Source organism: Mytilinidion resinicola, assembly GCF_010093595.1.
Source record: "Mytilinidion resinicola strain CBS 304.34 unplaced genomic scaffold BDZ99scaffold_22, whole genome shotgun sequence".
NCBI classification, from domain to species: domain Eukaryota; kingdom Fungi; phylum Ascomycota; class Dothideomycetes; order Mytilinidiales; family Mytilinidiaceae; genus Mytilinidion; species Mytilinidion resinicola.
This window is the reverse complement of record NW_022985458.1, coordinates 658,312-684,923: the sequence shown is the minus strand read 5'-3', so window position 1 is coordinate 684,923 and position 26,612 is coordinate 658,312. Positions and strand designations below refer to the sequence as shown.

The 26,612-nt window shown below is 45.5% G+C and overlaps 3 protein-coding genes across 3 annotated transcripts in view; 1 reads left to right on the top strand and 2 right to left on the bottom strand.

The window, feature by feature from the left end:
- Positions 1 to 723: 723 nt before the first annotated feature.
- On the bottom strand, positions 724 to 2,591 carry BDZ99DRAFT_525713 (uncharacterized protein; the record flags this gene model as incomplete). The annotated part of the gene is made up of 5 exons (XM_033726022.1): positions 724 to 1,522; positions 1,577 to 1,605; positions 1,660 to 2,103; positions 2,196 to 2,408; positions 2,475 to 2,591. The coding sequence occupies 5 exons, from the start codon at positions 2,589 to 2,591 to the stop codon at positions 724 to 726; spliced, it is 1,602 nt and encodes a 533-aa protein (XP_033571469.1).
- Positions 2,592 to 5,166: 2,575 nt separating this feature from the next.
- On the top strand, positions 5,167 to 5,776 carry BDZ99DRAFT_351032 (ankyrin; the record flags this gene model as incomplete). Its single annotated transcript, XM_033714514.1, has 2 exons — positions 5,167 to 5,369; positions 5,647 to 5,776. Coding segments are annotated over 2 exons (333 nt in total), but the record flags the coding sequence as incomplete, so codon positions are not given.
- A 20,313-nt stretch (positions 5,777 to 26,089) lies between these two features.
- Positions 26,090 to 26,612, bottom strand: part of BDZ99DRAFT_153321 (uncharacterized protein) — a 2,502-nt gene continuing 1,979 nt past the window's right edge. Inside the window, exon 3 of the mRNA XM_033712805.1 lies at positions 26,090 to 26,595. Within this exon, the coding sequence (XP_033571467.1) occupies positions 26,421 to 26,595 (175 nt within the window). The 3' untranslated portion in view covers positions 26,090 to 26,420. The remainder of the gene's footprint in view (positions 26,596 to 26,612) is intronic.

The window sequence follows — 26,612 nt, the reverse complement described above, 5'->3', positions numbered from 1 at the left end:
CCAGCGCATCAGAAACAAGCTTGCGGGACTGGGCAAAGCTGCAATAACCTTGCTGGCTTCAAGAGTCTACCCGCTAGGTAGCAATTTACTATTACCATTGCTATTGGTGAAGTTAATCTGTATGTAACTGCTCCTACCCCTGGCATATCTGTCAAGTTATTAGTTCGACCTATAGACGCACGGCTGCGAGTCCCATCTAATAGTTCAAAGAAATGCTTGAAAATACGACCACTAATCTCCCAGAAATACATCCAGAACCTCGACGAGAAGTTCGAGGCCCTCCGCATCCATGAAACCGATACAAGGGATGAGCATCTAGCTGAGAGAAGACGAATATCTCAGGAAATTGCACTATCAAAGAATGTCTCGTGCCCATCCCCTGCGGGTTGCCCAAGTCCCGATCGGCCGTGCGGTCTCACCTAAAAGCAAGTGTCCTCGATTAACAATAATCTGCTTATTCGCTCCCTTTTGGCCGCTTGACAAAGGCTCTAGAAAAGCCTCAAAGGGAAAGTGACGGAGCGCCGAGGGTACTAGGAGCTAAATAAGAGCATTACAAGTAAACCAGCCTAGTAAACGCAGTTATGGAGCGGAAACTTGCCACATTAGTTCTCAGACTCAAACTCGTGTGTTCATCTAATGGGAGGGATTAGTGTGCACTTGCATTCTACCAAAGATCTTACGCCATACAGACCTGAAGTAACAAACAGGGGCATGTCCCTAGTGTTAAGGGAAAGCCAGACAATCCTCATTCAACCAGCTAATGATCTTTGCACAAACCGACTTTCTCAAATCTTCATCCTCCCAAGTTTGCATTCCTCGGTTGTAGTCGAGTGCAAAAGCCATACATGTGTTGACTACCCCGCCATAATTGTTGGTCATTTGCTCCCATGTTTCTTCGTACCATTCCGTGGCGATCCCTTGACGCATCAATGGTGGAACATCATCAATCTTGTAATGTCGTTTGGCAAACGCCGCCATCGTCTCCCCGTTCCATATTTCCATGAATAAGATTCCGAGTTCCAAGAGCATTTGCCTTGGCTTGTGTCCCGCCGACCTCTCTAGAGTCCGATCGCAAAACGACTGCAGAACCAGTGGTTGATCTACTTCTATGCAGTGTGCCCTCCCGGCTTGAACTGCTTTTCGGAAGTGAATGACCTGGGCTGATATCGACGACTGAAACCATTGAGAGCTCTTGAATTGAAGCAGGGAGATGGCAAGCTTTAACGCCAGTTTAACCTTTTGCGCGGGGCCCATTCTGTTGGTAGAAAGGAAACTCTCCAAGTTGATTGTGCTCCAAAGTGCAGATTCACAATGCTCATTACTCCTGTTGTCGCTCATGAGAGATGTACCATTACGTAGAATCAGGCCTAGGCGCTTCAGTGTCTGTTTTGCGCTGATTGCGGCATCGCAAAGGTTCGTGACTCTGCCCAACACAACAGAAGTTGATGCTTGATTCAACAGCGTGACTGTTATCGCAGGAGTAACTGGAGTTTGGGTTGTTACTGGTTGAGCCGGTGAACATCTGCTAGAATGGTGAGGATCCGCCGCGAGAAAATGAGGTGGCAAAGTATCTTACATTCCATGAGTCACAGCAACGCCATCCTCCTCGAAAACAATTATATTTGTCTCGTGCTATGATGGAGACATTGTGGTATCTACAGGTTTGCCGCAGATTATCACTCGAAACTTGAATGATGATTCTGAGCTTGGATGGCCCGATTTTGGGACTGTTGGCTTGTCAAGAAACAATGCAACGTTGTGTGATGCATGGCAACCTGGAATCCATGCCGAAAGTAAGGCATTGAAGAGTCTGTCTGCGTAATTTCGGATTTGGTTTAGTAATGAAGCCAACGCCTTTGCATGCCGCTCGTCGGAAATGATCCTGGATTCCTGAATGTTTTTGTGTTGAGCTAGAATACTAGCATGTGCCAATAGCCGATCCATATCTACATTTATCGCATCGAGTTCTTCTATTAGTTCTGTGATGTCTTGCTCCTTGATGAGATACCACACTCGCTTCGAGACATGTTTGCCGGGGGTGTCGCGTAATTTCGCAAGAGAATGTAGGTCTGATAGAGTCAAATGATTCCTCTGAGGGTTGTTCTGTGGGCTTCTGTAAGTAAAACTCCAACTACGGCGAATTGGTTTACAAAGGTCAGATCACAGAACCATTTGTGGGAAGTCTTAGAACTTACCTTGCCAGCTCTTTCAACATGATTCAAAGCATTCCCCAGTTTGGCAAAATAGCGCTCAAATTCGTCAAGAAGGTCGTGGAAATATTGCTGCTTCCTTTCGCCGAGGTAATCCTTCACAGCCTGATTAGTCATTCCTGTCGAGAATCCAGTCCAGAAGTCGTCCCCAAGTTCAATGTAATCCTCCGATTCTGAGTATGCACCAGATAAGAGCTTCTAAAGATTGTATTCGAAGAACAGTTTCTGTCCTTCGATCCGTCGCATCAATCTTTTGAGTGACACGTCGTATTTGGCCGATCTCTTTACGGATTTGATTCCTTTCTGATAGGTTTTGAGGCCTTCGATGATAAGAGGTATCGATCCGAGAATCAGGCCAGCAGTCTCTATCCCGGTGACCATTTTTGGGCGGTGTGGCACAGATGGAGACGGGAGACAAGAGCCTTTGAGGCGGGACGGCGAAAAGGTGTATGAGGTTTGGGCTGGAGAAATCGTAGGGTGTTTTCAGCTGACGGCGTATAAACAAGTTTCCTATTGGCTGGCATTTATGCTACCCCGCACCGGTGAGAAGAACCAGCTGAGTCACAGCCACGACAAGCGCGACTCATATTTGAGTTCCTGTCTTGTCAACCACGACCTAATCAGCGAAGTCGTCGACTTGAGAACGGATGCAAAATGACCAATACCGGGCTGCGTGATACTGGAAAGACTATCCTTGATCGGTTCGCTAATGCCAGCTATGCTCTTGAATATCTCAAGCCGTCGAACAAGGCCGAATCAGACGGGAAGCTCGCACTTTTACCAGTAGATGTACTGTCCGAAAGGGAGAGGTTCCAGTTATGGGCTGCAAATTTGGGTCTTTTTGTTGTCGGTGATCGGTCTTTCGATTATCGAATGCGAGACAATCCCACAGTAAAGGAATACACCAGAAAGCTTCTCGACGAGCTAGAAGAAGATCTCTTGAGGGGTAAAGCTAAACGAAGTGGCTCAATCACCGTGCACTAATTTGATGCTAGTTTGTGAGCTCTTGAAGGAAGACGCAGTCGCGAGAAAGGATGAACATCAAGACGAAGAGAAAATTGACCTTGAAGTCTATCATATTGGAGGAGCCGTCTCTGACATGGAAGGGGAGCAAGACGCAAGCGATCCAGAAGATGAGGATTTGGAAGAGGATCACGACGTGGAGACGCAATCAGCCCAGTCAGAAGGAACCGATGCGCCAGAATACAGCAATTTCGAAGCCGCCAGAGCCGAATTTGACGATGTTGTCGACATTATTGATCGCCATTATCATTTGGCAGCCAAATTACGAAGCACAACAGCTCGGAATCCACCAACTGCCCGGAATTTCTATCGAGATTTGTATTTAGGCTCTGACGGCAACGACCTGGTTTTAGACAGAGAAGAGAGGACAGAGCTCCGAAAAAGAGCAAGGGAACAGACCGAGCGCTTCCATTACCGCCGCATCAAAGAGATTGTCCGTCAGGTTCTCAGAGACGAAGCAGGGAAGTCCTATCCGGAAGAAATCGAAAGGGTAAAACTCGGTCCACACGACAAGAAGCTCACCCAGAATAAAGCCGCAAGCCCTCGCCTAGAGACGAAGATTAAGCTAAACCCGCATGCTAAGGCAGTGATTCGGAGAATAGCAATCGGAACTGCCTACAGGCAACAGCAATTTATCTTTTGGAGACAGAGAGAATGGGGCAGAAGAAACGGAGTGGTGCGACTGGAAGTGCAGGAAACCAAAGACATTTTCGGGCGACAAGCATCAAAAACACTTGCAGATTCCCGAGCCGCAAAGGAAATTGGAAATCAAGGACTCGAAATCACCGCTGATCGTAAAGTGGCATTCTCTGAAGTACCGTCTCAAACATGGAAGATGCCAAAAGAGAGGAATCTGCTTTCACTTGATGAGACTCGATCGCAGTCGTCAAAGTCGGAACAAACGGCCACAGTTTATGAGCCAGGCGGCAGGAAGGTCGGATGGCCGGATTTTCCAAAGGAACTTGATGGGAAGAAAGATTTTATCTGCCCGTACTGTTTCGTGACGTGTCCTCCGAAATACAGTGGAAAGGGGCACTGGAGGTGAGTTAAGGACAAGTTCTAAGAGGTTGACTAACCCTGCCAGGTCACATTTGATACAAGACCTCCAACCATATACGTGCACTGCTCCCGTCTGCCCTGCAGGTGACAACAAGCCTCTCAATACCTGGGAAGAATGGCTAGTACACGAGCAAATCCACCACCGAATGGAGTACACATGCTCCGACCACCCCGCTCAGTCTTTCCCTAGTAGAGAACGGTATATTGACCACATGCAAGCGCACATTCTAACCGCAAGGAAGAACTTCTTAAATCTCAGGAAATCGATCAACATGCACAACTGTCTCCTAAACCGGCCAACGGATGCCCTTTGTGTCCTTACACGGCGGATAACTGGCCGGATATCGACAAACACCTCGGCTTCCACCTTGAGACTTTGGGCCTTCTCGGACTTCCTCTCGCTATAGGACTTGAGAAGGACGAGGAAGAAATGGCGTCGCTTCAGCTTGAAGGTGTTGCAAGCAATTCAGAACTAGAAATTCTGCAAAATGATGCCACGGAAAACGAGCCCGAAAGGGAGGTATTGGAGCAAGAAGGAACGCACATACCTCCAGGCGAATTTCTCACGATGGATTCATTATCCCAACTTCAAGAACGAACATTGGCTGCTCGGAACGGGCACGAGGCTGTGATTGAGCTGCTACACGATATGAGCGGTGCCGACGTTCGCACGGAGGACGAAGAAACTGACGAAGAATCAGACATCAAATCGGATAAAGATTCAAGCTGCAGATCGTTACAGCTAGCTGCCAAGGACGGCGAAGAAGGCGTTATAAGGCTGCTGCTCGTCATGGGCAAAGCTGACGTTGACGCGAAGGATAGTGACGATCGGACTCCGCTGTCGTGGGCTGCAGGGAACGGGCACGAGGGGGTTGTAAAGCTGCTGCTTGAGAAGGGCGCTGACGTCGACTCAAAGGACTCCGACGGTCAGACGCCGCTGTCGTGGGCAGCCCTGAAGGGGCACGAGGCTGTGGTCAAGCTGCTGCTCGAAGGCAAGGCGGACGTCGACTCAAAGGACTCCTACGGTCAGACGCCGCTGTTGTGGGCAGCCCAGAAGGGGCACGAGGCTGTACTCGGGTTGTAACAGCTACAACCTAGGATCAACAACTCATACGGTTCACGGTCACCTACGTACAGACTTGGAGTTGCTGGCATAGTAGCTGCCTACATGCCTAGCCAGTTACAACTTCTACAGAGAGGGGTTGGGGTACGGTGGCCTACCCTGCCTAATGCTGCCTACTGCTGCCTCCAATTAGTGCTTCTGCCTATGCATACAGTCACTTCCTACGTAGTATATAGTTTGGCCTTCGGGCCCCCGAAATAAGACAGAGTTCACATCAATTTTCAACCTGAGTGCTGTGGTCAAGCTGCTGCTCGAAGGCAAGGCGGACATCGACTCAAAGGACTCTGACGGTCAGACGCCGCTGTCGTGGGCGGCTCGTAAGGGGCACGAGGCTGTGGTCAAGCTGCTCCTGTCCTTCAAGTCTAAATAAATTTCAACCTCCGCCCCACCCACCTCCTTTATTCCTCTGTTTTCTTATATAATCCATACAGATAGGCTGGAATCCTCCTTCGCTTTGAAATCGATAATCTTTGGAGAGGCGGGTGACTTTGGAAATATTTCGGATTCAAATTTAAATCCCTGTCGATCTCAAGGACGATTTGGGTTAAGCGTATGCCTAGGAGCCCGTGCGCCGAGAACAAATCTATGGAGTAAACCGGAAACCGATTCTGCTCGTCACCGTACCAAAGCTTCGTATTGGCAGCTTATCGCACGTGTGCTGACAGGTCGACGCTATGCTAATCTGCTAGGCAGGGCTATGTGATCCCTGCTTATAGTATGGCGCAAACTTCGTTGCGACTGCGTTCGAGGGGAAGCCGGTTTCGGCTAACGTAGCCGGATAGCATGTGGCCCAGGATAGCATGTGGCCCACCCCATCAAATTCTCCGGAAACGCGACGCGTGATACAACTACAACCTCAATGCCTCCACCACAACAACAACAAGAGGCCCTTCATCAAGAGGGCAGAATTCTTCTATCTATCAATGCCTATAAACAAGGCCAAATTACAAGTTTCCGAAAGGCCACTAGCACGTACAATGTGGCCAGAACAACAGCACGGCGACGCGTCAATGGTATCCAGCCAAAACGTGGCTCAGCAGCACCAAATCGCCGTCTTACACAAGCACAAGAAGAGGTCCTCAAGCAGTGGATTCTATCGATGGATCAACGCGGTATGCCGCTAAGAATCGCGACCGTACGGGAGATAGCTGGCGTCTTAGCCACGCAGCGTGGGGATACAAGACCTATTGGCGAGAAGTGGGCACGGCACTATACAAGCAGGCTAGGCAGTTAGCACTATCACAGAACAACATACGGGCAGGATTCGCAGCTACTGGGCTAGTTCCATACAGCCCTGATCGCGTGCTATCACAGCTGCATTTTGAATATCAAACGCCATCACCCCAACGCCGTCCACAATCAAAAGCTTCATCTTGGGCTGCTGAGACACCTTATAATATTGAGGAGCTTTAAAAGCAAAGGGCCTTAATACAACGGTTAATTAGGCAGCGCACGCACAGCCTACCAAGCCCAACAAATGATGCAATTCGACAACTTGCGAAAGGATGTGAAATCGCAATGTCAAGGACTGTGCTGCTTGAACGCGAAGTTGAACAGCTACGCAAAGAGAATCAGCGCCAAAAAAAAAAAGAGGGCAAAGAAACGCAGGTATATAGGTAGAGGAGGTGTTCTATTAGGAGCAGAAGGGGCTGCTCTCGCACAAGCTGCCCAAGAAGGGGCAGCAGAGGGGGCAACAGCAGGGCCAGCTGAGCGACGGCAGCGAGCACCACCAAAGTGTAGCTTGTGCGAATCATTAGAGCACAACGCTCGTACGTGCCCTAGACGCCAGGCAACTAGCTAGCAGGTAGCTACACCAAATACAATTCGTTGTGGTTGAGCAATTCGCAATATTTGGCGTTGTGGTTTGGTGGGGTGGGCCACATGCTATCCTGGGCCACATGCTATCCGGCTACGTTATGCCATGCCACTCTTACCTCAGCGAGCTCAGACGTGATTTTGAGGGGCTCGCTACTACGCACGCTTATGCACGCTAACAAATATACTAACCCAACGCGATCCTACTAAAATAACTTCTAAGGAGTATTTATAGAGTTTGCTGTAATTATAAGTATTTTAATTCTAAGATTCTTAACTAGAAATTAAAATAGACGAGCCTAATCATCACCCCCCTTTTTGCTACGCATTACCCCCCTTTTTACTACGTATCACCACCTCTATATTAGGTCTAGCTCCGGCCCGTATAAATATTATTCTACTAATTAAACTTACTTCCTTAACCTTGTATAGGCTGCAAAGGGCTGCGTAAAATAGAGAGTATATATATATAAAATAGAAAGGATGTATTATCTAGGCCAACAGGAGTCTATTATTACGCTTCCCAGGTAGTTCTAGTTAGTCCGGGCGGTTCTGGGCCGATAAGGCCTAGATGCCACCGTCTATACTATAGAAGGACTCTAAACAGAGTAATCTCTAATATATCGCGTGAGAAAGGTTATAGGTTCACGCTTTCAAATTAATCCGGCTTATTCCAAACAATTCCAGACTAAGAGAACCTGGGCGACACCAATAGCGCTACGGAAGGACTCCGAGCGGAGTAACCTCCGGTGTCCGCCCAGGAAAGGCCATAAAGGGGGACCTTCCCCCTCTACCTTTTAGATAGCAGCTCGTGAATAAACTACTAGTTAGATTAACTACAATTATTATTCCTTTCTACTGTTTACCTAGTACTTTTTAATATATAAGCCCCTACCCTAAATTAGTACCTAGGAACTATTTATTATAGTTAATACTAACCGATAATTAGCACGCCTCGCGTTTTATTAACCGGAAAACCTAGGAAGCAACCCGGCCAGCTAAGAAGGAACTAAACCAATTAGAACCCCCCCTAAAGGGGGACAAGACAACTATAAAAGCAAAGCACCTAGCCTACCTTTCTTACCTACTAAGAACGGGACTAAAGGCTACCTAAGCGAACCTATCCTAGACCTAACAGTTAAATAGCTATAGTAAGAAGTGGCCGACAACGCTATAAAGATCCAACTAGAATAGATAAGACGGCAAGTTCTTACCTAAAGAAAGATCCTGGCCTAGCTCTACTAAGAGGAGCTAGAAAACCCTACCCCTAGGGCAACAACTCCTATCCTAGGCCCTTTCCTGCAGAGATAGTTAAACTTACCTTCTCTACCTAAAGTAAAGCCTTTAACCACCTTTACAGGCAAGAACTAATAGAAATAGAGCAACTAGGTCTATAACTGTAAGATCTACCGCGAGCAACTTCTAGAGGACCAGGAGTTTATTAAAATAGCAGTCTAATATATTAGCTACAACTAACAGAACTAATAGACCCGTTATATTAGTTCTAAGCCGACCTCCCCTCTATAGAGTAATATAAAAGAGTTTATGCTTAATACTATAGGAAACGCATAGAAAAGAGAATAATAGGCTATACTTAAAGTAAAGAATATAAAGCAGGGCAACTAAGACCTAAGCAAGGTTCTTAACTACCTAAAGCAATAATAGGAGGATATTAACTATAGTATGCCCAGCAAATTAACCAACACTAGGATAATCTATAAGTACCTTATAAGCCTGGCCCCTAAGCTCTGTAATTATATACGCCTAGTTCCTAAAAAGTACTCTAACCTAGCAGAGGTTAAAAAGAATATAAACCTCTATTAGCGGGCCCTAAAGGATAAGGTTAGGGAGCGGATACCTAGAAAGGACACCACCCCCTACCAACGCGGGAGAGGCACTTTCCCTTTAACCGGTTCTAGACCAAACCGGTCTATTCTAATAATAAGTAAAGTAAGCCTTTCTACCTTAAGCCGGCCGCCTTTCTTAGGGGCTAGAAATAACTTAAATAAGCGGTCTAGGGCAGATAGTAATAAACCTAAGAATATATTATATATTAAGTGCTTTACCTGCTAGAAGATAGGACACTACTCTAATAAGTGCCTAACTAACCCTTAACTAGCGGGAAATAGTCTTCTATAAAGCAACTTCTTCTACTTTTTATAGGCCACGTCTCTTATATAGAACCCTATACCTAAAGCTTAGGCACTATTATAACTGTTACTACTACTATCTGCTGCGGAGAGCAATAACTAGTCCTGGCTAACGCCCTACTAGACTGCAGATCCCAGGGTAACTTTATTACACCCTAGCTTACCCGGAGGGTAGGCCTTACTATAGAACCCGAGCTAAAAGCTAAGTTCTAAGTGCTAAATAAACAGCTACTCTAGATTTTTAGTACCTGCTCTATTCTATACTTAGTTAAGAACTATACCGGCTAAGAATAGACCGGAAAGGGCAGCTTTATAGTCGGCTATATTACAGGCTATAAGATAGTTCTAGAAATGCCCTGGCTTAAGGCATAGAACCTAAAGGCTAACTTCTTGCTTAAAACTATTATATAGAGGAAAGGTAAGAAAGGGAAGTTATTATTTAAGCAAGTTAAGCTTAAGTCCCCTGCCTTTTTTAATAACTTAGTTAGAAACTGTATAGCAGATATTTATGCGGTGTATATTAAATTGGTCCAGATTAACCTAGAGAGGGCGGATAGTCTTCCGCCTGAGTATAAAGATTTTGCTAATATATTCTCTAAGATAGATACAGCAATTCTTCTGGACCACGGTTTCTATAAGCTCTCTATTAAGTTAGAAAGCGGCAGAACGCCCCCTTATAGACCTTTTTATAACCTTTTAGGGTCTAAGATAGATATTCTAAAGGAATATATCTAGAAGAACTTAGATTAGGGATAGATAAGGTTATCTACCTCCCCTGCGGGCGCTTCTATCCTCTTTATAAAGAAGAAAAACAGAGGGCTTAGGCTCTGTATAGACTACAGAGGCCTAAATATAATTACTATTAAGAATAGACACCTGCTACTACTAATTTAAGAATTACTAGACCGGCTAGGGCGAGCTATAGTTTTCTCTAAGTTTAACTTATAAGATGCCTACTATAGGATCCGCATTAAGTCTAGAAATAAGTAGAAAACAGCGTTCTGGACTAGATACGGCCACTTTAAGTATACTATAGTCCCTTTTAGGCTAACTAATGCCCCAGCTGTTTTCTAGAGCTATATTAACTAAGCCCTAGCCGAACTCCTTAATATATGCTATATTATCTACCTTAATAATATACTAGTCTTCTCTAAGTATAAAGAAAACTATATTAGGCATATTAAATAAGTTCTAACTAAGCTGCGTGTAACGGGTCGTCTTTTCTATACCTTCTAAGTGTTATACACTAAGGCAGGGTATAGGTTAAGTTGTCGTCGGGGTGCAATAGTCTTTAAAAGGTGAGGTAAAATTAATCTTAGGTATAAGACGGGGTTGTTACTTCCAATAGGTAGTATTAAAGTCTTAAGTTGAACACGAGGTTCCTATCTATGCAAAGGAGCGTTCTTATATATAAAAGCTCCGCCCTAAGGAATCTATAGCTTAGTCTGGATTATCACGCTCGGCCACTAATCCTCCAGATCCTGTGTCCGCGACCTTGCTCCTGGGGATTACTCCCTAATCCTCCTGATCCCACTGATCCATTACGTGGGCCCCTTATCCCGTGATTCCTATCCTTATATCGTTCCTATCCACCAGCAGTCCGTGGGGGAATCCAGGATACCAATGCGTCCGACACGTGACCCCCTTGGTCCCGTGACCTGGTTCTTTGTAATCAGCCTAATTTGTCTGCTTGTCTCCGCGAGTGCCTCTGCGCTCGGGTAGTTCGTATTACGGGTTGTAACACTGCGTTAGTATAAGCTCTACGCAAAGAATTTAAAGTGCAACTTCTATAAAAACCGGGTTAGGTTCCTAGAATATATAGTTACCCCTAAGGGGGTTATTATAGAACTAGAAAAGATTAAAACAGTTAAGTTATAGCCGGAACTAACCTGTATTAAAGATATCCGCATCTTTATCGGGTTTATAAACTACTACCGCTGCTTTATCCAGGAATTCTCTAAGATTACCGCCCCCCTTAATAAGTTAACTAAAAAGCAACCCGGCTCTGCTATAGAGGGCTAGAAGCAACGCAATAAGAAGTTTATTCTAATAGAAATTACGGTAGAGGCCCTAATAGCCTTCCACCGGCTAAAAAATAAATTTACTAAGGGAACTATACTTATCTATTTCCGCCCGGAACGCCCTATCCGCGTTAAAACCGACGCTTCTAGGTATACTATCTCCGGGATTCTAAGCTAACAGGCCCCGGACCTCTATAACCGGCCCCAGTGGCGCCCTATAGCCTTTTACTTCCGGAAGATAACCCTAGTAGAGCGGAATTACCACACCTATAATATAGAACTACTAGCTGTGGTAGTCGCGTTTAAAACCTAGTAATACTACCTTAAGGGGGCCTAATATAAAGTAGAACTGTATACTAATTATAATAACCTTATATAGTTTATATATACCACCGCCTTAACTAGACGCCAGGTATAGTAGGCCGAATAGCTTACTCTCTTCTACTTTATAATTATCCACTGCAGAGGAATCCTTAACCCTGCAGACGGCCCCTTCTAAAGGCCCGATTATAAGAATAAAGGTAAAAAGGCCCGGACAGCGTAGAAGGAGCTAATTAACGGATCTTTTGCGTTTTCTAGGACTAGATTAACCTGGAAAGGCCTGCTCTACTCCTAGAAGCAAGCGCAATAATAAGATTATCCTAGAGTATATAATAAGCTTAAATAATAAACCCCCCCGTAGAGGAAGGAACTTCCCTTAACGCCTTGGAATAATCTATATAGAACTAGATCTACGACTACCTTTCTAAAAATAAGCATGCCTAACTAGTTAAGCTAATACTAGGTAACCCGACTTCTAGTTAACTACTATAGGTAAAGTTATAGTTAATAGATAACAAACTCCTCTAGTATTAGGGGAAAACCTATATACTAAATAGAGTATAGATCTAAGTTATAGAAATGTTCTATAATAACCTACTTACCGGATATTTTAGATTAAAGCGCATAATTAAACTTATCTAGCAACAGTTTTACTGGCTAAGAATAAGAAAGGATATTACTAACTATATTGTATCCTGTTACTCTTATAAGAGGTGTAAAGTAAGCTGTAAATAACCTTTTAGAGAAAATACCCCCTTACTACTGCCTAGGGGACTATAAACCGATATTATATTAGACTTTATTATAGAATTACCTAAAAGTAACCTTATAGGAAAGCACTATAACAGTATTTTTATAGTAGTAGATAGGTTTACTAAAATATCCTACTATATCCTAACTCGGTCTATAATAAAGGCTCCCGACCTAGCAGAGGTTTTTCTGCGCGAAATTATACGGCTCTACGGCCTTCCGGATAGTATAGTATTAGACCGGGGCAGCCTATTTATATCTATATATTGGAGTATATTCTGCTACTACCTAGGGGTAAAAAGGAAGCTCTTAACTATATTCTACTCCTAAACTAACAGATAAACTAAATAATAGAACTAAATACTAGAATAGTACCTATAAGCCTACTATAACTATAAATAAGACAACTAGTCCGTACTACTAGCCCAGGCGGAGTTTATATATAATAATAGTATATATAAGTCTACAGGATATATGCTATTTATATTAGTATACGGCCTTAACCCCTCTCTAAGGAAATAGCCCTTAACTGCCCTTTAAGATAGGGCTTCTCTAAAGGCAGAAGAACACGTTGCTACCTTAGCCTAGATTAGGTCGGAAGCAACCTAATAACTCCGGAAAGTAAGAAAATACTAGGAAACCTACTTCTACGCGGAATAAGGATAGAATACCCTGTTTACTATTATAATTTGCAATAGGGGACCTAGTATACCTAAATACTAAATATATTTGCATAATCTAACGTACTTTACAAGCGAGTCGGCTATACAAGCGAGTCGGCCACCTTATTATATTTAGCTGCCTTAAACGTTGATTGCTCTACAACGCTAATAGATATTAACTAGATACAAGTTGTAGCCTAATCTGCAGCAACCTCTGCATCTTTTTTGCACGTACGAGCGTTATGCCCTGGTTCGCCGCAGCGCCTACAGCGCTGCACGCCGCCGCCGGAGCGCGCTCCGGCTTGCTGCCTTTTGCTTTAAGCTGCCTCCTCGATTCTTTGAGCAGCTATTTAAGAGCCTGCTTCCTTTGTTAGAGTTCCTTCCCTCTAAATCCGCTTTTTTTTGCGCGCCTTGCGCTTTATAGCAGCTTTATTTGCCTTTTAAAGGCTGGCAACTGTATCGCGCAGCTGTCACGCTAGCGCTACAAGCAGGAGTTCAAGGGCTCAAGAAGGAGCGTTGATTAAGTGCTAGGTACAATACTACGTGGAGAATCAAGACATTGTGTAAAGAACAGGAAATGAGGAGCGCCGGCGAAGAAGATATACCGGCGGGACGTGCGTATGGCGCGAGCTCACGAGCTCCGTGCGAGATCAGGTGACGAAGCCACGTAATAGGCGAATTGTGGTGGGTAAGGTGTTGCGGGTAGTTACCGTAACAGCAGCAGCGTGGTTTTATACATTATAATTGCAGCACCTTTAGAGAGGCTATTAAGCGAGTTAAGAATAGCTGTAGGCGAGCTATTTTAATGTATTTAAATGCGATTACAAATTAAGGCTAATTAAGAGTCTAGCTTAAGAGCGTTGGTTAGTGTTTTTAATTCCTATTAAGCCTCCACGGCAGGAGGCGACAGCGTACGAAGCACAACATTAAGCTTTAAGAGCACTGCCTCTGGATTAAGCAGCACAAGGCCTGCGCCTTAAAAGCTTGCGCAAATATTGCTCTTTATAATTAAGTTGTAGAATACTGCTTTAAATACCGGCAGGAACTCTAGCTTTATAATATGATTAATATAGTGGCGTACTAGGTCCTTAATTTAGCGCCCGTATGCCTTTTTTAATAGCGAAAAGCAGCTAATATTAAGCGGCTGCAGCAGGTGCGACAAATACGGCGGCATACAGAGAGCGATGATGTTGTTCTCCTTGCAAATTTGTTGGAATTCGAGCGAGATATAGCTTTCATGGCCATCAATAATCAGCAGCCGATGCGTGCCTACGGTGCGATCTTTTGTATGCATATTAAAATGCTGCAGCCAGGCAACACCAAGCTTATTTATTGTCCAGCCATTGTCGCTTACTGCTATAACCTAGTCCGGTGGTATATCGTCGCCCTCGTACTATGCAGAGAGATGGTACTTGCCTGCAAAGATAATAAATAGCGGGATGGCCCATCCACAGGCATTAATTCCTTGGATTATTGTTGTCTATTCGCGATTGCCTGGCTGTACAGCTTTTGGTCGATTACGCCGCTCGGAGCCTGTTACAACTATGCTTGATGAGATAACGCCTATTTAGAAGCCAGCTTTATTAAAGTTGTATATATTATTATTAACAATGCCGTACTTTGCTTTTATATTGTATACAAGCTTAAACCAATCACCAATAACCTCTAGATCTTCGCATAGAGCTCTTTAATAGTTGTACTTTCGATTAAACTTTGTTTTAAGCTCGTCCGTTCGCTTAATAAAGTTGTTTGGCCAGTTAATACCCACTTGGCCAGCACCGCGCTCGGCGAGTAGCTTGTTGGCCATCTCTCGTACAGCAGTTAAGCTAGGCAAAAACCCTCGCGAATCTAGGTCGAGTATATGTTGAACAATGGCTAATTCTTCAAGCTTTATAAGCTTCTTTAAATTAGGCTCACAATCGCGTTGTGTAGTTATTCCGCCGCGTCGGTCTTGGAGCGTGCTTTTAGGGACATTGTATATGCCTGCAGCGTGTCGTTCGCTTGGAATTTAATTTCGTCGGATAGCTAGGAGAGCTAAGGCTAGCCTGCCTTCTTTTTGGATTGATTGCGCGTTGTGTTGTCGACGCATATTAGTTGTTGGTTAACGCGTCGCGTTTTCGTGATAAGGTGGCCGACTCGCTTATGTGGCCGACTCGCTTGTAAAGTACGTTAACTAAAAAAGAAACTTAACTATAAAAAACTTAGCCTGTTTAAAGTTATTTAGCTTATAGGCTCCTAAGCCTATAAGCTACTACTTCTATCTACCCTAGCTATCCACCCTATATTCTATATCTTGCTGCTAGAACTATTTATAGCCGACTCTATATTTAACTAACTCTAACTGGACCTAATAATAATTGTTAGCTAGTAAGAGGATAAGATATAGAATATCGAGAAACTCCTAGAATATTACTGGAAAGAAACCTACTAGGAGTACTAAGTTTAGTAGAAGGGCTATACCTTAGATAAAGATATATAGGAACCTGCTATAAATATTAGCAAGGCAGCTATAAGGGCCTTCTAACAGCCCTTTTAACCTAGACAGCAAGGACGCGCCCTAAAAAAAGGGAGAAGGGCGTAGAACAGACTAAAAAGGGCTAAAGGGGGATAAAAACCCCCTAATATTACTTCTATAATAACCTTACGTGTCTAAGCTAGTAGGGAATAGAAAGAGAAACTACTTTTTATAGCTTTTTAGAGCTAGGCCTCTAGGCAGGGGTATATCTGCACCTAACGCCTAGAAATACAACTAGAAATAGCTAGATAAACCTAGAAGGGGCTAATGTCACGACGACGATGTATCGCACACGAGCACTAGATGAGCAGGCATCAGGAACGATCTGGATAGCTACGTACAGCTGTTATGATAGCTTAAGAGAATTGGCAAAGAGTCGGAGGCAGGCAGGACAGAGGCAGATCTATATACAGGATGTGGCGCACGCAAAGTTTGCTAGTGTGCTTGGCAGGCAGCTGTGCTCGCAGCATAGCGGTGTGTCGCGGTCAATACCGTGACAGCTAAAGAAAATTAAACTAACTAGCTAAACCCCCAGCTAGCAAAGAAATCCACCGGAACAGCCTAAGAAGAGGCGGAAGAAGCCAGAAAGGGCTAAAAAGGGCTAAAAAGGGCTAAGAAGGGCCGGACTAGAGTAAGGAGACTAAGTCCGCCCTAGAGGTGCTAAGGTTACAAAACTTAATTTTATCTAGAACGCCAATACTTATTAAGGCCGTGTTAAACTCTTTATAGACAGCCTTAGCGCAAGTATAGTAATCCGGGTTAGCAGAGTTTAGTAGAGTAGCAACTACAGGCTTAAGCTACTAAAGTTAGCCAGAATAGACTAAACTTAACTAAACTACTACTTACTGCTATAAGGGCGGCCTAAATACTTTTAAGATAAGTATTAATATCTACAGTAAATACAGCTATCTCTATATAGGTTACCGGGGCCTTACTAGGGTCTAAGGGCTTAAGGTTATTATATCGGGGATATCTAACGGAAGGACTAGATATTAACTTATTATTCTAGTGCTATAGACACCTAAGTTAGCCGGAATAACCTAGAATAGGATAAAGAGGCTCTATACCTTCTAAGAGCGCGGTGTCTAGACTTTACTGCAGGTGGTAATACCCTTATAGACGCGCTTAGCGGTAACTACGCTAGTATTAACCTACTTATTTTTACCGGAATAGAAAAGGGTAAAAGGGTTCCCTATAAACCTGCTAGGCTAGCTCCTACTCTAGAGTTAGCTAGAATAGTATAGAAGAACTTAGAAAGGCCTATAAACTTTATAACTAGACTAAGGATACCTAGAATATTATTTAGCTGGTTTTAGGTAAACGTGTTATTTATAAACGCCTTAGTCTTGTTATTGCTAAATAGGGACTTAGAAACCTCCTTAACCTCTTTTTTATAGTTCTTAGAAGCTTTACGTCTAAAGTTAGCTAGAACTGTCTAGAAAAGGATATTCTTAACTTACCTATATATAATTAGTATACTACTAACAGCTAGTACAGCAATATAGGTTAGGCTTTCCGTTAACTCCCTTAATAAGCAGGAAGTTACTGTAATAGGAGGCTGGGGGGAAGGTATAGAGGGTTGGGATCTTTCCGGCCTAGAGCAGCGCTATCTATTCCTTAAGGCACAGGATGCAGGCGAAATAGACTAGTACAGCCGCCTTTACTGCGCGCGCCTAGACTTTTTTTATATTTTTTGCAATCTTAGCTATTATAAACCGGACTAGTATAGAAAGGGCTAGAATAAAGAAAATTAATCTAGTTAAGGCAGCTCGCGCGCAGGTTAAAAGAGAGAGAGCACTAATAGAAAGGGTGCAGAACAGCCCGGAATAGTCTAGAAAGGGAAGAGGACTTAAAAGAAAAGGAAGGTATATAAGTAGTAGAGGAAGGATAGGGGCCGGCTGGTGATATCTATGTTTTACGCTAGTGCGCTGGCTAATGTAAGCAAAATATAACTTATAGTATAATAAGGATATATACCTTTAAGAAAGGGGATTCTGTTACGCTTCCCAGGTAGTTCTAGTTAGTCCGGGCGGTTCTGGGCCAACAAGGCCTGGATGCTACCGTCTATACTATAGAAGGACTCCGAACGGAGTAATCTCTAATATGTCGCGTGAGAAAGGTTATAGGTTCACGCTTTCAAATCCATCCGGCTCATTCCAAACGATTCCGGACCGAGAGAACCTGGGCGACACCGATAGCGCTACGGAAGGACTCCGAGCGGAGTAACCTCCGGTGTCCGCCCAGGAAAGGCTATAAAGGGGGACCTTCCCCCTCTACCTTTTAGATAGCAGCTCGTGAATAAACTACTAGTTAGATTAACTACGATTATTGTTCCTTCCTACTGTTCACCTAGTACTTTTTAACATCTATTCACTCTATCTATTGTAGCTAGTCTAGAAGCGGAAGGCGCCTAGATGGCCGCCGTCCAATTGCTGGCTGAAAGGAACGCCAACTAGACCTGTATACCATGGCCTCACACCCGAATATCCTCCAGTTCCTTCACCACGAGCAGCCTCTTCCTCAGGCGTGGACATAGGGGCATCCTCAGGGGCTGGTTGGCTGTTGGGAACTAAGGAAATAGAGCCCTGAGTTGCTGTTGGAGTGCCTGCTTGTCCGGCGGAGCGATCTGGTGCTGTATTTGTGAACTGTAGAGGATTGTTTAACACGATAATGGTCCGCTCGACCACCGGCGTGCCTGTGGAGATGCCTGTCATAGTAATTTGGCTGGCCTGTGCCCCAATCTGCATCGATTGAGTTGGTTCCTGTCCGCCTACAGCACTCTGCACTTCTTGTACACCAGCTGCACGAGCAGTAGTCTTACGTGCTCGCCGAAGATGCGACGTTCCTCCACGTGATCCTGGCCCTCCACCACGTCGTCGTGCTCGCTGCGCTATACTCACTGGGTCCTGTTGAGCGTCGTGTTCGAACTGAGATAGATCACGCTGAGTTGAGTTGATAGATACACCACCACGGCCACGCATTGAGAGAGTGTGCGCTGGTGATGTAAATTCCTCATTGAGCACGAGCAGTCAAGCGAGTGAGTTTGATTGGTGGAACAATATTTATACGGGCCGGAGCTAGACCTAATGTAGGGGGGGTGATACGTAGTAAAAAGGGGGTGATGCGTAGCAAAAAGGGGGGTGATGATTTGGCTCGTCCATTAAAATACCTCTACTACGCCATCTCTATTTATTGCAGATAGTTAATTAATTGCGTATTATAGTAAGAGCTACAATCTAACACTATTTTTAAGGGGGCGGGTAATTTGACACCCCCTTTCGAGTAGCCGCATACCCCTTTTCGAGTAACCACACACCCCCCCTCTCGTCTGATCTTTTGATTGGCTGGAACGGCTCGGAGCTTCGTCCGGAGCTCTATTATCACGTGCATCTGCATATACGCGAGGCCGTACGAGCTTACGTACGAGCTCACGTACAAGCTCGCGTACGAGCTCACGTAGTATAAGTATAAGTATAAGTATAAGTATAGAATAGAATTTCTATTCTAGAAGTGCCTACGTGCCTACAAGTATGCCAAACCTGTCAAATCCTCACCTTATTACGGCTCCTTTGCATCAGGCCTAGCCCCCTCGCATCACCGACTCCGCCTGCTCAATATCTCAGTCAATTTCCGCCTCAATATCCTCATCATACTCCGCAAGCTGCCGTAGAAGCTCTGCACGGCTAAGCCTTTGAGGCTGAGGATGAGCCTGAGGCGTAGGCTGGGGCTGAGTGCTATCTTGCCTCTGAACTCGTGCCTTTTTCCGTGGTGCTTTATCCTTTGCACCAGGCGGCCGGCCACGCTTCTTAGCTGTAGCTGTAGCCGTAGCCGTAGCCGTAGCCGTAGCCGTAGCCGTAGCCGTAGCTGTAGCTGTAGCCGTGAGTGCAGCCGTAGGTGTAGCCGTACGCTGAAGAAGGGCCGGATCAATTGGAAATATATTAGTAGCAGCCCTAGCAGGTGCATCTGTCGACTGAGGGGCATTCTGACGGACAGGGATGGTCGGATTTTGCTGTAAAGACGCTGGTAAATGTCGTAGAGCTGTGCCTTGTTGTCCGTTCTGTTCACCTCTACGCCGAGCTGCTAAACCTGTACCCATAGCAACCTCAAATTGTAATAGCTCTCTTTGTGTATTGTTGTATGTATAATGGCCTCTCCGTATAATAGCAGGGCGGCCTCGCCAACGCTCAACAACAGTAGGATCAAGTACATCCTTAAACGGTCCAAAAGGAATAGCCGTTTGTTGTATACCTGGCCGAACAAACCACCAATGGTGATCTATCTCATCCGGTTGTATACAGAGCACGAGATCTAGATGATTTACAAGCGCCCGATGTAGACGATCGTGTAGCTTGTAAGCGCACGGCATGCCGTATATATTTGTGAACGTATGAGTACAGTTGTTTGGGTTGTATTCATTCAACTTGGCGTGCTTCAATTGTGCCTTGAGGATCCTTAAACACTGCGGCGTGACTATATGGAATAGCTCACGGAATTCAGCCTCTCTCACATCATGAGGAGTGCTAGCATGCCACTTCGCCTTAAGGTCCTTATACCTAGACTTGCTAGTAAGGATAAGGTTCTAGATGTTAAGGAGGACGTCGAATAGATAGCCAGTTAACACCTGAAGGAAGCCCTTAAGCTGGCCGTGCGCGCCCTTATTCCGTGATGTAATACTGCAAGAAAGTCGGTTAGCATTGTACACCTAAATTTGCATCTGCTTAACCTAAATCTTAATACTAAAGTGTGCGAATTTAAAGCCTAGACTTTATAAGGGGTTTGCTAGCAGGCAGAATAACTAGCGCTAAAGAGGACAAGAAGATAGCTTGAAAATTGATTAAGAAATAGGATATAAGCAAACACTTACGTGGTTCTAAAATGCTGAGCTGTTTAAGTGTAGCAAGTTGCCTATTTCCACATACACGGCCACTACTCTTCCTCTATATACTTTACAAGGCTAGGCCTCTCCTCGTAGTTATTAAGCAGCCTGTTCCAGGCCTTATTAAATTGATTAAAGAGTTCCAGCTTCATTGTGGCGGTCCAACGGGTGATAAATTCACTCTTTTTCCCTTACTGCTTCTTTTCCTTGGCTGCCTTCTGTTCTTCCGTGTTATTCTCCATCGGCGCATCAGCATGGCCTACAGGGAATGTCGGTTTATTCTTGTATACCTTAGCTAGCTTAGCATTGATATTCTTTTTAATATGCCATACGCATAAGAGGCGCGGGACGTTTGGCTATTATTAATGTAGCGCGTTTCTTAGAGCTTATTCCTTATATGTTAGGAAAACGCGTGGTGTAGTAGAATAGCATTAAAAGAGCTTAAAGAGCTGCTGTACTGCCCAGTTATAGTTCGCCTCCTTCTCTCTTAGAATAAAACAATAGCTAATCTTAAAGTTGTTATTTGTGCATGTAACGCCTGTTATATGCAAGAATAGCATGCCAAATCTATTAGTTTTGTACGTACAATCCATTAGTATAATGTTGTAGTTTAACTGTAGGATCTTAATGGAATCCGGGTGCGCAAAGAAGAGGTAATTAATCCGGTTCTCATAGTCCTTTGTATAGCTGTATACATACATCGTCTCTCAGCCGTTAGGTGCAGGAAATGTAGATGTTTCTAGCGTATTGAGGAGCGCTTGTATAGGCGAGAGGCCACCGAGAAGCTCAGTTCTATACCGGGTTCGCTTATTGCGATTGACTCAGGTTGAAAATTGATGTGAACTCTGATTTCTATAGACGTCTAGCTAGTTGTATATATACTAGGGGAAGGAAGGGGGGCCACCCCTTGGGTGGCGCGCTAGTAAGTTCAGCTGAACACTGCACAGCTGAGTTTTCAGCTGGGCTCTCCACAGCTGAGATCTCAGCTGTGTTCTCTACAGCTGATGTTTGGAGTAGCTTTCTAGCATATGAGTTGTTGATCCTAGGTTGTAGTGCTGCAACCTGAGTGATTGTCATCAGCAATAATGGTTGCCCCTTTCTTCAATAGCTTTGCGTATGTTTCCTGAGGCCTCGCGCCGCTCGATGCATCGCTTTGAATGAGTCGGTTTGTTGAGGCTGAGCGCTTCCTATTGCATGCGGCTGCTGTAGGTTTTAGCATAGGATAATGGTTATTGTAAGCCGCCTCCTCCGTCTCCCACACCCATAGACGTTCACTATTATAGCTAGGAGGCTGCCGAGTGAGCGTACCGTGCATCCTACAGTCTATTTTGTTGGTAGATGTATTGCGTATGCGTGCAGTAGGCTCTGGATTGCCACAAAAGCAGCATTTGAACCAGATCTTCCTTGTCGTCTTTGCTGCCGTCTTGTCATTCTTTGAGCGGTACTTAACACGCCCATAGCCTTGCGCCTTTGCATGCCCTGTGAGCGCCTCCTCAGCTTCCTCTATAGTATTGTAGGACCGTGGCGGTGGCGGCTGGAGGGCCATAGTGAGCGTATTGTGGAGGTGGTGTATGAGGATGAGGATGTAATTGTACATGGCCGCATTTAGAGAGAGCATTTAGAATTAGTGAGCAAGTTAAGCGAGCGAATCGGAGGCTCCGGAGCAGTGCTCCGAGCCAATTAGAAGGTGGTGAAGCGCCAAGAGGGGGGGGGGTGTGCGTGGAGGAATTAGGGGGTGTGCGTGGAGGGATTAGGGGGTGTGAGATTATCAACCCCCTTTCTATTAGAGCGTTGTTATTCTATCTAATTTTGGTGGGGTAGAAAACCGTGCATAAGGTGGTGGCCGTGCACGAGGTGGGGTCGAGTTCTATCGAACTCTCTGCTCGTTGTGACAGCAGTTTATAGGTGCCCGTATGCAAGCTTGTCTCCTGCGTTCCTAGCCAAAGCAAACCAAATCTATACAGTGCTCTTAATCTAAAATATTGCGTTAGCATTACAAGTAGAAACTCCCAATCGATCATTGCCCTACCTGTCTTCCGTTGAAATGATGGGCCTGAAGTTTATTCAGATCTCTGGGAGAGATGTTACAGTGGCCTCGGCTTGGTGTAGGGAGATTTGCTACACTCTTTGCTCAGGTCGTTATATCTGCCCTGTGGGGCTCGTGAACGGTGGACCTGGGTCGCGGTCTGCTGCCGTGTGTGGGGATCGTTCAGGCTGGCGGGAAAGCGCGGAGGTCGGCAGCTTTCCGTATCTGGAGGTCGATCGGAGAAACAGGTTACAGGCTACAGCACGCGAAACATCCAGCGAGCTGCCAACGGGTTCTGCAGCTCATCGTCGATTCATTCACATCGGCCCGAGTTGCTCGCATGGTGGAATGCCCCGGGTCCCCTGCGCCCGCATGCCGCGTGCAAATTGTCATACCTGTCGGAGACGGACATCCGTGCTGGATGCTTGGCTTGCCAGCGGGAGCATCTCAAAGAGGACTGCGTGTTGGTGGGAGGAAAGGGTCCAAATTCATCACCTCGCTCCACCCTGTTGGGTCTGGCTTGCCGCTTAGCGATCGCAAACCCGCACCGCTGGGACCAGAACTCTGGACCACCCCACTGCACCAGGTACGGAGCGGGCCAGATTGGCTGCAATTTTTATCTATCCAGGCTTTTTATTGATTGCATCTTTAAATAGGTTGACCCTCTCTCAAGGGTCAAGGGCCAAGGGTCAAGGGACAGTGGAGCTTTCCCACGCCGAATCGTGGGTCCGGCCATCAGATCGCAGTCTTGTGCAGGTGCAGAAAAAGCTCGTCGTACCGTTCACCTAATGCTCCGGGGGTGATGAACGTTATAGCGCATGTGAACGTTATATCGAGTGTCACTGTCCGCCTAATATTAGAACGGTAATTGGAAGGTTGAACGGTATAGCGTATATTCATGGTATATAGCATAAACGTTATAACGAGCATTTACTGTACTGCGCCGTAATTCCAGATTAGTTGCCGCACGGCTCAACTACGCGCCATCTTGACCCAAACTTAAAGGCTGATAGCACTCAGCTAATAACAAACGATGCAGGCACTGAATAGCCTGGAGAAGATTCTGCTCGTCAGCTGACTATGCAACCTAGACTCTCGCGTCTAGCTTGCTGCCGTTACCAGCAGAGACGAGGCCGGAAATTAAGGCACTATTCTTTGTAATTGGAAAGTTTTATCATCACTCGACAGTAAAGAAATAGAAAGAAGAAACCCATGGGAGAGCATAGCTGGCTACGTAATCCAGACTCTCGCGGCCGACTCATCGTGAGTGGGCCACGATAACGGTATTCCGACGCTAGCATCTTGGCAAGAGTATATAAGAAAGGCATCGCCCTCTCTTCCCTCGAGCGGGCTTCGGCCTTTGCTCTCTTGCTCATAATGTAGGTGCTAACACCTCCAGCTGATGTCTTCTGCCATTTACCTTCACCATCTCCTTCCTATCTCCTTCTCATCTACTTGCTTTATCTCCTTGCTATTTTCTTGCCATCTACTGCTTCATATACGTGTCATCTACTACCTGGTAGGCTTGCTTCATCTACTTGCTATCTTAATCTGTCCTCTACTTTTGCTATCTACCTTTGCCATCTATATTTACTGAGGATGGAGGTGAAACAATGCATTGAACGAGGTAAGTGATGTATTGGATGAGCATCTATCTAGGCTACGTACGCCGTATATATACTCTGTGTGCGTGGAGGCTTACGTAGCCGTACCGTAGAACTGTGTGGGCTAAGTATAGGAACCGTGTTCTATATCAAGGTAGCTGAGCTAGCCGTACCATACTCCGTAGGCTAGCTGGCTAAGAATACGTACTCCGTCATTTACTATTTACTCTTGCCATCTACTTTTGCCATCTTCTTTCCATCTACCGAGCCATAGTAAGTCATTTACCCTCGCAGGGCGGAGTCGGTGCTGTCACCTGGATGGCCGACACAGATAGGGTGCGTTGCTAGAGCCCCCATCGTTACCCTTCTCATCTTTCTGCCATCTACTTCTTAATCTACTTATCTACTTACCATCTAATAACTATATACTTACTATCTCTTCAATCTCTAATTATCTCTTGCCATCTACTTGCCATCTACTTGCCATCTACCAAGCCATAGTTAGTCATTTACCCCCGCTGGGTGGAGACGGCAGCATCGCCTGGATGGCCGTCACGGATGGGGTGCGTTGGATGGGGCCCCTATCATTACCCAGCATCTTCTTGCCATCTATCCCTACCTTTCCCTATCTTTTCTTATCTGAAACCTTCTAACCACTTATTTCTAACTATCTCTTGCTATCTATAACCATCTACTTTTCCATCTACAGAGCCATAGTAAGTCATTTTCCCCCGCTGGGCGGAGGCGGCAACATCGCCTGGATGGCCGTCGCGGATGGGGTGCGTTAGAATGGGGCCCCCATTGTTTCCCATTATCTCTTTGCCATATACTTGCCATCTATTGCCATATTTACTTATCTACTATCTACTTTCCACTTATCTCACCTCTAACCATCTCTTGCCATCTATAACCATCTCTGCCAGATATAACTATCTCTGCTATATATAACCATCTATCTCTGCCATCTACCAAGCCATAGTAAGTCATTTCCCCACGCTGGGCGGAGGCGGCACCATTCGCCTGGATGGCCGTCACGGATGGGGTGCGTTGGAATGGGGCCCCCCATCGTTTCCCAGCATCTTCTTGCCATCTACTGCCATCTATATCATCTTTCCTTATCTAACATCTACTTTCCTCTTATCTTATTTCTAGCCATCTCTGCCATCTATAACACGGTGTTGATAATAATTTTGTTATTTGCGGCACGGAGGCCTCTGTAGGCCGTGCAGGCTCGTAGGCGTAGAACTTGGCCTTAGGCGTCGCGTTAATAAGGCTATAGAGCCTTCGAATTGAGCCGCCCAGAGGCCTAGCTCTCCGCCAGCTGCACGTACCGGAGGAGACCCCCTAACGCACTCCTAAGAGGCAACTATCTACGGGACGGTAGGCGGGTAGAAACAAGCTACGAGAGCCGTCGTGGCGTTGAGAATCAAGCTCTGGAGTTGCAGAGTTTTCGGATCTCTTGGCGCCACGTGACTCGCTGAAAATAGACCTCTCTATGAAAATTCTGCGTTTTCAGAACAAGTAGCGGCATCAGGCGTATATACGAGCAGCATTCAAACCGTGATATCCGCGCAATAGCTTTCCGGTTATAGCGCAGCCATATTAGTACTACAACGCTACTCTTCAATAGTCACTTATTACTAAGTACAGTTTACAGCAAGGAATGCAAGAGCTAGATTTGTTCTATTTGTGCTGCTCAGTATTACGGAGCGTAGCGAGGAATGAGGTAAGCTAAGGAAAGTTCGCTTATCTTAAACCTAGCTTTTGATACCGTTTAGAGATTGGTATGCGCTTCTGGACACGAGAATGCGATACGCCTTAAGGTAGCGGGTGCGCGTGATCACCTTTTGCGGCTATTAGCGCACTTGTCTCGTTTTCTAAGGTATGTAAAGCAACAAGCTTTGCCCGTACGTCTTTATACTCTTAATGATTATGTCTAAAGACTTCCTTATACCCTAATAGAGCCCTTAAGTATATTGCTCTAGCTCTGCCTATATTACTGTAGTTAGAAAACAGTAGGGCTAGATTGTAGGTTATATTTAGTGCTAGTAGGTAAGTCGCAACATTTTCCCGTCTAAGTGCCTTCTTGTACCTTTGCAGCGCCCGATCGTACATCTCCTCCGCTTTATCTAGCCGTCCCTAAGCCTTGTAGAGGTTGCCCAGGTTGTTAACCGTGTTAAGTGTTGATGTATGCTCCGCTCCCAGTGCCTTCTCGCATCCTTGCAGCGCTCGATTGTACATCTCCTCCGCCTTATCCAGCTATCCCTAAGCCTTATAGAGATTGCCTAAGTTGTTAACTATAGAGAGTGTTAATGTATGCTCCGCTCCTAGTGCCTTCTTGCATCCTTGCAGCGCCTGATTATACATCTCCTCCGCCTTATCTAGCCGTCCCTGGTCCGCGTAGAGGTTGCCCAAGTTGTTAACCGTGGAGAGTGTTGATGTATGCTCCGCTCCTAG